Genomic DNA, 13,842 nt, shown 5'->3' on the forward strand with positions numbered 1-13,842 from the left:
ATGCAACTATTCTATGTTTATGGAGAATAACAGCATTATAACAATATTATTTAGAGCAATGTTCTTTATAACAAAATTTGCATCAGATGTTCTTTAAGAGATCTTTTCATTTAATCGTGAAAAGAAATAATTTTTTAAAATATGTGAAAAGTTAAATAATTTATTTAATACATTTAAGTTAAAAAATATGAGAGTTCATAATTTAGATTTGTAATACTAAAAATTACTATGAAAAAAACTTTAAAACTGTTAATATACAAACAGGACGGACCAAAAAACTGTTAATTGAAACATGCATGTGAGTCGAAATGTGTACTTGTGACGAGTGAATTAAATTATTAAAGTACCGGATGTCAAAGCCTATAACTAAAGCAGTGTTTTTGATTACTTAATTAATGTTAGACCATAAAAGAAGCTCCTGATTACAAACATGAAATTAGAGACGGTGTATGGCACGTTTAAACTCAAATAAAAGTGTAACTTTTTAATTGTGATGTGGTGGTATGTGCGTGTGGTTGGACTTTGGAGAGAACAAATTTTACTTCAAGAATGGTGGGTCATGACTCATGATCGACGTCCACACTCTCTCAAGTGCTCGTGCATCACCATTAGAGAAGACCCCACATTTTATCATCCCACTATCAGTAACACATTATTTCATACTACTCACCTATCTGTAGGCACATGTCAATCAAATAATTGATGTTTCTCAATGGATCTATCAAAAATATGTGCAATTTTTTGTTTTATATATAACAAGTATAAAAGGTACAATATAAGCTTCGAACATGCCCTTGTCACAAATTAAATTGCAATGTTGGTTTGGTATGAGAAGCATATAGTGCTCATATATTGTTGTGTTTTATGATATGACTCCTTGATACTTCTTCAATTGAGGCAATGTTGTAATAGGGGCAATAGAGGGAAATTAGTCCAGTTTTGGTATGGCTTTAAGTGATAGGTGGGGTCACACACTATAATTAATTGAGAGACCCTTATCAGCCCGACGCCTTGATAAAGAATATTATGATTAAGAATACTTTCGATGGTTACAGTCCTAGCAAGTTCTTTTGCCCCCACATCTATCTTGACTTTTCTTGTCCACAGTAAATGCTTATGCATCTTATGCTATGTACACGTACAGTTTATTTTGTGTAAATTTATATATATATATATGTAGAGAGAGAGAGAGAGAAATTTTATGTTACACTTAATGTAGAAATCAATCAATTGTTATGTACTATTAGGATAATATTCACCACCGGGATAGATCCACATAATTGTCTTGTTCCTCCTTGCAAAGAAAGTGCCCAAAAAATAAAAATAAAAACTGACAAAGATTCTCAGCTCACTATTTGGAGATTGAGAGTTAGAATTTCGTTGGGATTACTTTTAAAGTATATTTGTGGACGCGAGACTGCATGTGTTTCGATAGTGTATTATTGAAAACTCTAAGACATGCAACACCACCATGGTCACAAAAAAAGAGAGGGTATCCATGGATCTGCCTTCCCAGAAGGTGGAGATAATAAAAGGAACATGCATGGGGAGAAATATTTGTTTGGGTAAGTACATATCATATGCATGTGAAAAAGACAACAAAAAAAAGAAGAGGATAAATAAAAGCAAGGCAGAGTAAAGTGGGAAGAGTACAAAAAATGTGAAAGAAACAACGCTAGAACCCATTTCAGTAGGAGTATTTTTCAAGTGAACAAGCTGCCAACTCTGCCATCACTACCAAGCTGCCAACTCTGCCTCTCCTGCCTCCATCCTTTCCTCATTTTTAATGCAAATTTTGGGGAGAGGAAGAGCCGTCACTGTCTAAAAAAAATGTAATTTAGTCTCATCTTTAATCTTCTCCTTCCAGACATATGATGTATAAACAAACGACTCAGAATCCTATGCAGTACTGCATATGGCTGAAAACAATTTATGGACTCGTGAACAAACACAACTGGCAGCTAATACACATCAACATTTTGCCTATCCTTCGCTTTCAAATTATGTAGATTTTAACTTTTGATGAGAGTGACAGAGACTGCTGTAGCTGACTCTCAATTCTTGGATCATGCATGCAGGACCCAGTTGGCAAGACCGGACTGCTCTATTGTTGGGTTGGATAAATCTGTGAGATAATCAAACTGTCTGCACCTCAAAAGGCCCAGTTGATGAAGGCCCGGTATGCACTACTAATCCCTTCATTAACACAGGACCTTTCTGCAGGCCCAATCTCTTTAGGCCTCTCAAATCTTCTAAATTCTCTAATGCTCATGCAATAAAATCATTAAAAAACCAAATATGAAATAGATTAATAAACCATTATTAGTATTAGATTTTGTCCCTAAATCATCATATTTATTTGTCTAGAAAGAAGAAAGTAATAGAGAAAAGAAGCGTAATGCAACCTTTAAGTATTAATACATTATTAATGCAAGTAGGCCACCAGCAGACTATCATATAACCAATTTACCACCTCCAAAATAACACCATGTTTTTTTTTGTATTTCTCCTCCTCTTGTTTTTTTGGTTGTTGTCTAAGAATTATGGATACAATACTAGTATATTACACATTAAATTAGAACATGAACACTGCCAGGATACTCTATACTACACTAAGGTGCTATTTTGATAATTTAAAAATTATATATTAAAAATTTAATAGTTGAATTTTAAGTGTCATTCATATTCAAATTGCATTATCAAATACACATAATTGAATAAATGATTAATTCATTCAAAATTTACGTTAAATAGAAGTATTAACTAAGTCATATAATTCGCTCAAACTACTGGCGCTCCATCGCTCCGCTCGCAAATTGGCGTTTTAAGAGTGAATTCGCCAAAAATTCAAGCTCTCGTGTTTTTGAATTCACGAATTCATAATTTTGAATTCCCAAATTCAATTTAAGAATTAGCTAGTTTTTAATATTCAATTCGACGAATTGTGTAAGGAAAAAATGTATATTTTGTTCAAGAATTCAGACTTTGGAAAAAAATTCATGAATTTAATGTGAATTTTGAGAAATTTCAGTTTTACCCTCAACTTAAACAGACCAAATAAGATTAATTATGTCAAAAAGTAACCAATTTAATTTAATTAAGTAAACTCTGTCCTTTATAAGTCAAATGATATAATAATAGAGTTTAAATTTAATAATACTTACCTTCAATATTTATTAGTAAAGAAATAAAAGGAAGAATAACTTTTCATATTTTGTATCTTTGAATTCTCTCTGCTATTAAGTGTAGGGTGGTTCTTTCACTTCTTTACATTTTGCTTTTGGGTTTGGAAGTTTGGATATTTCATGTTTGTTTTAAAGTTTAATAATATAATTTGCAAATTGAAGTATTGTTATCTTTTTCTTTTACTTTTTAACATTACTATTTCAAAGACATAATTGTCATATTGAGAGCTTAAAGGAGGTTAAATGTATAAAAATGAATGAAATTCATTATTATTATTATTATTATTATTAGTGTTGATGCGTAAATCCTCACGACTCGGAACAACGGCGTTTACCTGCAAAACAAAGGGACGTCACTTCGAATGGCACCGGTGGGGTGCTAGCCAAGGACCCTCCGACGATCAAGTTAGTACTTGTAATCGTATCACATAATAACTATATATCTTTTGTTTAGGAGTTTTTTTTCACACCTTCTTTAACGGCTTGGTGCCCTATTTATGGCTGTCGATTGAAATCCAATTGGTTCCGCCGATGTCGATGGTTGATCTTATCTTCCGCTTGTGCGAGATCATAGGAGATTTGTTGCCAGATTTGTCGGGGATATAAATAATCCTTTTGACTTCCTCCAATTATGATATGATTATTCTTACCCTGTTGAACCACGTCAGATTTCATTATCCTTGATAATGAAATATAATCAATCTTATCGAGGGTAGGGTAGGTTTATATTTTTCCCCATCAGTTGCCCTCCATTCCCAAGCTTGCACGTCTAGCTTTGGGAATGAAATTTTTTTTTTTTTTTTAACCCCTGTGAACAGTACCCCCGGAGTACTATTCTCGCAGGTACTATTCATGTGAATAGTAACCCAGGAATTTTTTTTTTTTCAACCCTGTGAACAGTACCTGCTGGGTACTATTCCCCGCGGGTACTATTCATGTGAATAGTAACTCGGGAAATTTTTTTTTTTTTTACCCTGGGTACTGTTCCCTTGGATGCTATTTTTGGTACCCTTGGGTGCTATTTTTAGTACCCTTGGATATTCTGCCCCTGGATACTATTTTTAGTACCATTGGGTACTATTTTTGGTACCCTTGGGTATTCTGCCCCTGGATACTATTTTTAGTATCCTTGGGTATTCTTCCATTAGGTACTATTTCTAGAACCCTTAGGTACTCTGCCCCTAGGTACTCTGCCCCTGGGTACTATTTTTAATACCCTCGGGTATTCTGCCCCTAAGTACTCTTCCCCTTGGTAAGGGAATAAACTATACGAGTTTCACTCAGGTCGTTACTCCTTTAATAAGGAAATTAAATTTTACGAGTTTCACCCAACTCGTTCCCTTTAATAAGGAATTTTTATTGACTATCCCTTTATAGTACAGGGATGTTAATTACCGGATTTATTCAGCTCGGGTCCTTATAGTACATGACATTTATTTACTATCCCTTATAGTACGGGGATATTTGATTACGGGATTCATTCAGCCTGGGTCCTTGTAGTACATGACACTTATTTACTATCTCTTATAGTATAGGGATATTTGATTACGGGATTCATTCAGCCCGGGTCCTTGTAGTACATGATACTTATTTACTATCCCTTATAGTACGGGGATATTGATTACGGGATTCATTCAGCCGGGGTCCTTGTAGTACATATTTACTATCCCTTATAGTACGGGGATATTTGATTACGGAAATCATTCAACCCATCCCTTTAGCAAGGGAATAAACTTTACGAGCTTTACTCAGCTCGTCCCTTTAGTAAGAGAATTAATTACCACATAAGTATAAGTACGTGAAGGGGAGGATCGTTTTTTGACCTGACCTTTGTAGGTTAAGTCCTGATTTCTGATGACCATACTTTTGTCAGTTAGGCCCTAGTCTTGGTCTCTGATGACTAGACTTGGGGTAACCGGGCACTGATCTTGGATGACCGAGCCTTTGTAGACTTTGGGCAATCAATTCTTAGTCTTGGTTGACTAGGCCTTGGTTTTGGATAACCAAGCCTTGATTTATAATAACCAAGGGTTGTACCCTTCCCGTCGTGTAGAGACTAGAAACCCGACTAGCTCGATGTACCAAGGTACGATCAATCTTCTAAACCTTGTCATCATATGTAGATCGGCGATTGATATCGTATGATCCACTATTCTGCCCCTGATGTTGGGACCTTGGGTGATACCCATTCTATAGACGTTTATGCAACGGACGGGGTGTCTGGTGCTGCAACAATTTACAGGTGTCTAAAAATATTGGATTGGGTTAGAAGTAATTACTAAAAATTAACCTGTAATGGATTATCAATCCAAAATTCTGCATAATCTGAAGTCGATAGGCCATTCTTGCAAGGGAAGAGAGGTGACGACTGTCGTCTGGTAGGTGGAGGCTTAGTGTCCAGCGACTGGCTTGATGCCTGGTGGATAGAGGCGTGGTACCCAACGGCTGACAGATGACGGTCTGGTGGTCAGTACCTCGTTGGGTCCAATGATCACCCTTAACTTAGGAACTTGCTTGGGAATACAGACCTCATTGGACATGGGATCTTGAGGGACATTGGACTTCCTTGGACCTGAAGGTCTCGATACATTCTTGGGTGTAGAAGGCCACCCTGATTGTATGAACAGACGGAGTAATGAAACTCCGTTGCTAGAGACATTCTCAGTAGTAGAAGCTTTACTAGTAGGTAGAGACACCCTTACTAAACCTCAGTAGTGAAGGGACCAAGCATCGCTAAATGGAAAACACCATATTGGACTACCTGGGTCGACGTGCCAAATTTTGAAAGGTGGCATCACGTAACCCACTGTTTTGCCCCCAGTATGATAGACGAGTAATCAAGATGTAAAGTCTCGTCCTTATATAAGAACATGGAAACTCGTTGTCAACTGATGACTTTGGGAAGGTTTCCATGATCAGAAACTTTTGTCTTGCCGTCCGAGCCAAGTCGCGTCGGGATTATTATTTCTTAAGAGAACTAATCGTTCCCACAGACGGCGCCAGCTGTTGATGCGTAAATCCTCACGACTCGAAACGACGACGTTTACCTGCAAAACAAAGGGACGTCACTTCGAATGGCACCTGTGGGGTGCCAGCCAAGGACCCTCCGACGATCAAGTTAGTACTTGTAATCGTATCACATAATAACTATGTATCTTTTGTTTAGGAGTTTTTTCTCACACCTTCTTTAACGGCTTAATGCCCTATTTATGGCTGTCGATTGGAATCCAATTAGTTCCGCCGATGTCGATGGTTGATCTTATCTTCCGCTTGTGCGAGATCATAGGAGATTTGTTGCCAGATTTGTCGGGGATATAAATAATCCTTTTGACCTCCTCCAATTATGATAGGATTATTCTTACCCTGTTGAATCACGTCAGATTTCATTATCCTTGATAATGAAATATAATCAATCTTATCGAGGGTAAGGTAGGTTTATATTTTTCCCCATCAATTATTATTATTATTATTATTCGTATTATTTTGTTGTTATGCTTGGAAGGTTTTTTTTTTTTAATGCCCTATTCAATGTTATGTTTTTGTTGTTATAAAGCCTCGTATTTGATTGTCATGTTTGATTAATATATGCATTTTTATAAAACATATTATATTGATTGTAATGAACTCATATTTGATTCACTATTCTTTTTTTTTAGTTGTATGAAATTTATTTAAAACATATATTTACTATTATAAATTAATATTGGGAGGGGATATTCGCACTCCACTTCTCTATACTTACACTACATTTTTAAAGGAAATGACACTTGAATCCCTAATTTTGTAAATAAATAAATATTTTTTTAGAATACCATAATTACCTTTTCAATTATGAAAAAATAATTTGTCTCCCCATTTCTCTCCCTAATTAATGTTTCCATCTTCTTCATTCAATTTAGGCATTGTAAAATTATGTAACCACATAGCTACGGATTAAATATCAATTTAATAAATAAAAAAAAGAAAAAAAAAGGACTTATAATAGCAACCTAAATGACAGAGAAAAAATAAATTGCAGTTAATAAAATGCATATAATATGTAGAAGAAATAGATGACACTCATTGCCATTGAATTGAAGTGGTGTGTCAACATCGCTTCATTTTTCATTTTCCTCTATCATTAGTCTCCTCCACACAAGCACAATGTCTTACTATGTTTTTTGGTCCATAATTTTCACCATTTTGTCATTGAATTTAGCACTAATCCATCATTCTAATAATTTTAGTTGTGTAAATTCTCTTCTCATGGAATTAAGGAGGTTGCTTAGAGTGCTTTAATTAAGTACTCATCAAGCCTTTAGTATCTCAACAAGGCCTTACTTCACCTGGCCCTCACCGAAATCAATAGGAAACAGCTTAGATGGAGGACGATTGAAAGGCTTCAGATGTCCATCTTCAAAGAAAGCTTGGAGACTCTGTTATTACCTTTGGTTGCTAAAAACTGCGCAACTAAAGTTCAAGAATATCCTTTGGAGTTACATATATATTTTTTTCAATTTCCACTTTATATCTTCCTCTTTCCACATAGGTTGCCTTATTTAAAGCTACATGCTGTGGAAATTGAAAAAAATTTGAAGTGAGGAAATATTTAAAAATGTGGATATGTATTCGAGAAAAAAAAAAAAAAAAGAAAAAGAAAATTGCTTTAGACCATATCCAAGGAAATCATATCATCTCCTTCAAAATTTAATTAAAAATAATAAGGGAGGAAAAGAGAGCTTATGTTGTCTGCAAATTGGGTAGAGAATGGTGAGAGAGAGGCTTGTAATGGATTACTGTTGGTTTTAGATTCCTGAAAAAAAAAAAAAAAAAAAAAAAAAATGGTAATCAATTAAGTGTATATATATATATATTTTTAAACAAGCATTAAAGTAAGTAAAGAAGGAAAAAAAGAAAAGTTTATAGTGCAAAGGGTAGTTAGGGTATAACGAAATAAGAGATGATCCATTAATTAGTTTTTGGTTTTTTTTTTTTTTTTTTTTTGTCATTTACTTTAAAGGAAAAAGAAAAATATAATATAAGTGTAAAAAAGTGGAGTGTGAATATCACCTTTCATTAATGTTTTATACGTTTATAATGCGGCGCTATTGCTCTAAGATTTTTTGAAATGTATCGTTATCGCGCTTTCCCTCTTGCTAAAAAGAAAAATCACGCTTTTGCTCCCCCTAAAAAAAAAAATGGTATCACATGTACATTCCACCGCACTTTAATATTCCTTGGCAGTGTTTTGAAGTTTAATAACAAAGATAACATCATTATAATCAATTCTATATCCTATCAAATATGTAATAAGGACATTTTTTTTTTTTTTTTGGGCCGTACTTGACTATCAATGCGATTGTGGATATATATATATTATGATATAAAGTATACTAATCATATATTATAAATTTTATCAAAATAAATGGATGTATGAATTTTTTGTTTAGCCAATTTAAGTCAAGAAAAATTTAAGATTTTTATTTAAAATGATTTGGTTATATTCCCTCTTTTATAAAAAAAATGTTCTCATGTTCGAAAAATTGTGACCAAAAAAAAAAAAAGAAAAAGAAAAAAGAAAAATGAAAAATGAAAAAAAAAAGAAAAAGAAAAAAGAAAAAGTTACAATTACAAACATGGCACTTTTTATGTAAAGGGCAATATTTATATATTTATTACTTTAAATTTGGCAACATCTTGTAATTTTAATTTGGATCTGGTACATCATTTAATGGGGATGGCAATTTGACCCGCCCCACCCCACACCGTTTTTTGCAGTTTTGGAGGACCGTTTTACTTATTTGGGCGGGAATGGTTTGATATAATAAAAACTAGCGTGGGTTTGGTGCGGGGGAGGGGAAAGGTCGCACCGTCCCGTTTAAATAGGCAAATTATTTAAATACCCACATTTCATTAGTATATATATTTCTCATTATATATTAAGTACCTTATATAACAATATTAACGTAAAAAATGAATTTGATTAAAATGAAATTTGCAATGGTGAAGAAAAAGAAGAAGAAGGTAAATCTATTTCAATAATAAATAAATTATGATTTTAAATGGGATGGGTGGGTACCGCAGGGGTAAATATGTTAAACAGTACCGGAAATGGGGTGAAAAATATTCCCGTTTTTGCGGTTTTGAGCCGAAAACGAGGACAAAATTTTTAAACGATTGTGGGTGCGGGAAGGTATACCCGCTCAAACCCGCTCCCGTTGCTATCCCTTCATTTTGTACGAAATATTCAGAATTTCACGTCATTTTGTTCATATGGCTGACGCGGCTGGTCGATCGGAACCGAATCGCGGCGCACGCAACGACGAGAAGCGTCTGAAATACGCCTTTGACGCCGGGTTCTTATCCGGCGCCAATCCTTCCGACACTCCCAACACCGTCGACGCCGATGATGGAGATTCCGCAACCCTAAAGACTTCCGATTCGGAGAGTTCCGACTCGGACTGCGACTCGAAGCAATTGGCCGGTTTGGCGGCGAGTTTCAGAGTCTTCTCCGAGTCCATGTTGAGAATGGAACTCGCCGAGATGGAGATGATCAAGGCCAGAGAGGCTTTGCGTTATGAAGCAGAGAAGCGGCGAGTCGAATCGGAAGCCGAAATGACTCGGATGTTGTTGCAGACTCAGTTGCAGATTGCGTCATTTCTTTCTCGGACGTGCGTAAATCGGAAGAGAAAGCGCTCCGCCGACGATGAAACCTCAACCTCGGAAAGGTAATGCCGTCCAATACTCTTTTCCCACACATATAAATATGTGACTCGGCCGAGTTACTCTTTTGAGTCGATCACTTTACTCATTGCAGGGAAGGAGCTATGTTGCTGAGTTTACTCCAATGCAATTTGATCTGATAACTCCTATTAAGCATGTGAGTACTCTTTCTGAAGCTGTTCTTTTTCTCCGTTTTGTTTTGAATTTAAAAAACAGAAGTGAAATTTACTCAAAATCGTGATATGTACTTATGTTACTATTTAGATGTACACATCAATCATATATATAAGCTCTGCCCTCTGGAACTATATATTATTGTAGAAATTTTTTATTTCCTCGAGCTATTGTAGAATTGAGTTGGAAATTTTAGTCACAAGACACAAAAAAGATTGGGAGGGGGCTTATAACATTAGGTAAGTAGATATAAAATGTTTGTTATGGTTTATTGTATCATCATATGCAAAATGATCTCTTGGTATAGCTGATAATATTTATACTCCCATTCTATGTAGTTTAGAACTCATTTTCCATAGTTTTCCTGATAAGCAGCATATTGATAAATTCGTACTATCATACAACATTCAGTTCAAGTGCCAATTCCATTGAGGTGTCCCATAGCATTTGTGTTCTTCATTTAATCTCCTCTTTAGCCAACTGATGTTTTGGGCAAACTTACAAGCTTTCAATTACTTTAATTCTTTTCAAGTTGGCGTCATACCCTAGACAGCTCTTAAGTCTTAACCCCATACCAGATTAGACTTAACCCCGTACCGATAGCTTCTTCTTTTGGTCCACATAGCATTAGAGATCATAGAACCTCATTTATTCACTTGTTCGGAAGAAGGGGGAAAGTTTGGACGACTTTTGCTTCTTTTGATAATTAGTTCTTAGAAATATGAAAGTTTAATGGAACTTCTATTAGAAACACTACAATTCAATCCTTGAAAGGATATTGAGTTCTATAATTGTTAGATTTAGAGACATTAAGGGTTAGTTTTTCAAAATATTGAGAGTGGTGGTTATCAACCATGAATGGCCTAGGTTGTTTTTTAAGTTAAGTAAACCATATGTTTGATTCCTCAAGCTTATCCAAAATGATCTGTTCCTTAAATGTCTGGATTTGTGACAATTAGATTATCCTTGATGAGCTTTGTAAAGACTGATACAGTTGGTAGTGATAGTGATAGAATATCAATGTCTATTTCGCAATAATTTTTAACTTTTTATTTTTTTAACTTACATACATAAACTGTGTATATTTTGTTGTGTTGGATATGATGGAGGAATAGACAATCAGATTGGAATGTTAAAACCCATCCATTTTCCACTTAGTGTGATAATCATTTTATTTTATTTTTTTATTTTGTGAGTAATGTGACTATCAATTCTTTAGGGTTCTTCTACTAGTTGATTGATAGAAGTTTAGTACACAAGCTTTAGCAAGGACCAAGCTAACAGTTTCTTGGCGGATTTTCAATAATAACCATTAAAGAGATAGCACATGCATGCACATTCTCATTATTTATATGCAGCTCATAGTATTCACTCATATTATTTGCATGAAGGTGAGATATTAAATTAAAGAGATATGACAAGAGAGGTTTGGCAGAAGGCCTGAAGGCTTTGTACGTCAAACTGAAGTTGCACATAACGTCCTCAGCAATCCATTGTGTGTCATGGATTACAATTGGATTTTTGGTACAAGTGTCCGTTTACAATTAGCAAAATCAAAACCACTTAGTAACAATATTGCCGCAAACTCTGAAATTTTCAGTTATGAGGAGCAAAAGATGTTGGTTTACGTCATCCCCTAGTAGACCAAACGGGATCAAGGAGTCACTATCTACTCAAGATGAGTGATTAGGTGTTTGGGAGTAGGGTTGAAGATCCAACAAACTGTCCATAATTCTGCAAGGCGTTGGATATTAATCATGTGGATAACTGTCCATAATTCTGCAAGGCATTGGACATTAGTCATGTGGATAATACTGACAGCTAAACATTGAGTTTATTGTCGGGCAGTGAAAGTGATTGAGATGGAAATATGACAATACTAAAATGGGAAGATGACTGAAATCTGGGATTAGTCTGTAGAAAGTGAACACTCATTACCTGAAAATCATATTATTACACTTTTCCACATATCTGATGGAGTAGAAGAAATTGGATAAACCTCATGCATTGTTCAATAACTAGGAATAAGTAATTTTGTGCAATCTTTTAAATGGTGCTCTATGGTGAGGCTGCATGAGTGGAGAGTCCAGGATACCTTCTGCAGTTAAAACCTCAAACATCCAGATAAAAAGTTTAAAATCACAAGTGGGTTGTCCAAGGAAGTGAAGGTAGTTCAGGAGGATGGTGCTAATCACTGTTATCAAAGGCCCAAGGTGCACTAAATGCGCTAGAGGTCCTTTGGAGCCTTGGCACAAGGCGAGGCGAGCCTCTAAGTGAAGCGAGGTGCACAATTGAAAAATTAAATTACTATTAAAGCATATTCACATTCCATATAAAAAGAGCAAATGTTGTCAAAGGCGCACCTGGGCACACAAAAGGCATAGATGTTGCGCCTGAATGAGCCTAGGCGCGCCTTTAACAACTCTGGTGCTAATAGAGTAAACATTTGCAAGTAGATTTAAGGAAGAATTCTCATGTGAGTTACTGAAACCAAAGAGGATAGTTAACTGCTGGGTGTAGGGAATATAGAGGCCAAAAATAATGATGGAATGTAGAATAGATTTTCGAGTCAGTCCAGCTTCCAAGATTTTGATTGTCAGTCAATAAGGACATGCACAGGTTATGTCCTTATTATGTGCGTTATAGCGAGTGTATTGTGCATTTGTGTCATACATGTATTGTGCAGGTGCTGTTTGCGTATGTGCAGGTGCTGTTTGCGTATGTGAGTTGTGTGCTTGCATGTCAGACTGGTGTAGTGTGAATTGTGTGCTTGGTGTGCGGGTTTGTCATTTGTTTGCGCAATAGTGTGCGCGAAAGTGTTGGTGAATGGGTGAAGTGTGCTGTATGTAAATGTTATTTCTGAAGGATGCACTCCTCCCAGGTCTGTCCTTGAGCTTCTCATGTTTCTCCTGTTCCAATGAACTTGGTAACTGTGTGAGAGATTGTAATAAATTGCATGCTTTTTTATCCCCCAAAAGAGTAAAAGATACTTTTAACTGTCAAAAAAAATGTAAGAATAAAAGAGACTTTTAGCCCTTATTATTGAAGTTGAGAAACTAATTGTATAACACCTGTCAGCCAATGGTGCACCTGACATACTAAACCATTGGTGAGGGCCAACTCCAATACAGTGGGCAGGCATGATTTGTAACCCACTTGACATGCTAAAGTTCTTTTCCTTTTCTTCTATGTACTTGAAACCCTCTTGGATCCAACTTCCTAACAAACAATACTCAGTCACAGCTTCTTGGTCTACAATCATGATTGGTTCCAGTTTAATTGCACCTTTAAGTTTACCCTCATTTTTCATTTACTTTTTTATTTTGGTAGATGCAATTGCCACCCTCACAAATAGAGAAAACATTTGCAAGTAGATTTCAGGAAGAATTTCTCATGTGAGTTACTCAAACCAAAGAGGATGGTTAACCCCTGGGTGTAGGGAATATAGAGGCCAAAAAGAATGATGGAAGGTAGAATAGATTTTCAAGTCAGTCCAGCTTCCAGGATTTTGATTGTCAGTCAATAAGGACATGCACAGGTTGTCCTCTTCTTATGTGAGTGTATTGTGCCATTGCATGTATTGTGCAAGTGTGTATGTGAAGGTTCTGTTAGTGTGTATGTGAGTTGTGTGCTTGCATGTAGTGTAAATTGTGTGCTTGGTGAATGGTGAAGTGTGCTATGCATGTATGTAAATGTTACTGTATTTCTGAAGGCCCAGTTCTGTCCTTGAGCTTCTTATGGATCTCCTGTTCCAGGGAATTGAGATTTAAATCCAAGCTTC

At 35.7% G+C, this 13,842-nt stretch overlaps 1 protein-coding gene across 1 annotated transcript; it reads left to right on the plus strand.

Annotated features, from left to right (window-relative positions):
* The first annotated feature begins 9,407 nt into the window (after nt 1-9,407).
* On the plus strand, nt 9,408-10,195 carry LOC132267336 (uncharacterized protein At4g22160). Its single transcript, XM_059768491.1, has 2 exons — nt 9,408-9,892; nt 9,982-10,195. Exons 1-2 carry the CDS (start codon nt 9,438-9,440, stop codon nt 10,025-10,027), a joined length of 501 nt encoding a protein of 166 aa, XP_059624474.1. The 5' UTR covers nt 9,408-9,437; the 3' UTR covers nt 10,028-10,195.
* Nucleotides 10,196-13,842: the final 3,647 nt, after the last annotated feature.

Source organism: Cornus florida, unplaced genomic scaffold (genome assembly GCF_030987335.1).
Source record: "Cornus florida cultivar Cherokee Brave unplaced genomic scaffold, ASM3098733v1 CherokeeBrave_3.0.0_Hap2_Chr01, whole genome shotgun sequence".
Lineage (NCBI taxonomy): Eukaryota > Viridiplantae > Streptophyta > Magnoliopsida > Cornales > Cornaceae > Cornus > Cornus florida.

Excerpts from the sequence above, each read along its gene's own strand:
- LOC132267336 (XM_059768491.1), top strand. The coding sequence starts at position 9,438 with ATGGCTGACGCGGCTGGTCGATCGGAACCGAATCGCGGCGCACGCAAC. Across the intron at positions 9,893-9,981 it reads GAAACCTCAACCTCGGAAAG|GGAAGGAGCTATGTTGCTGA; the intron begins GTAATGCCGTCC and ends TACTCATTGCAG.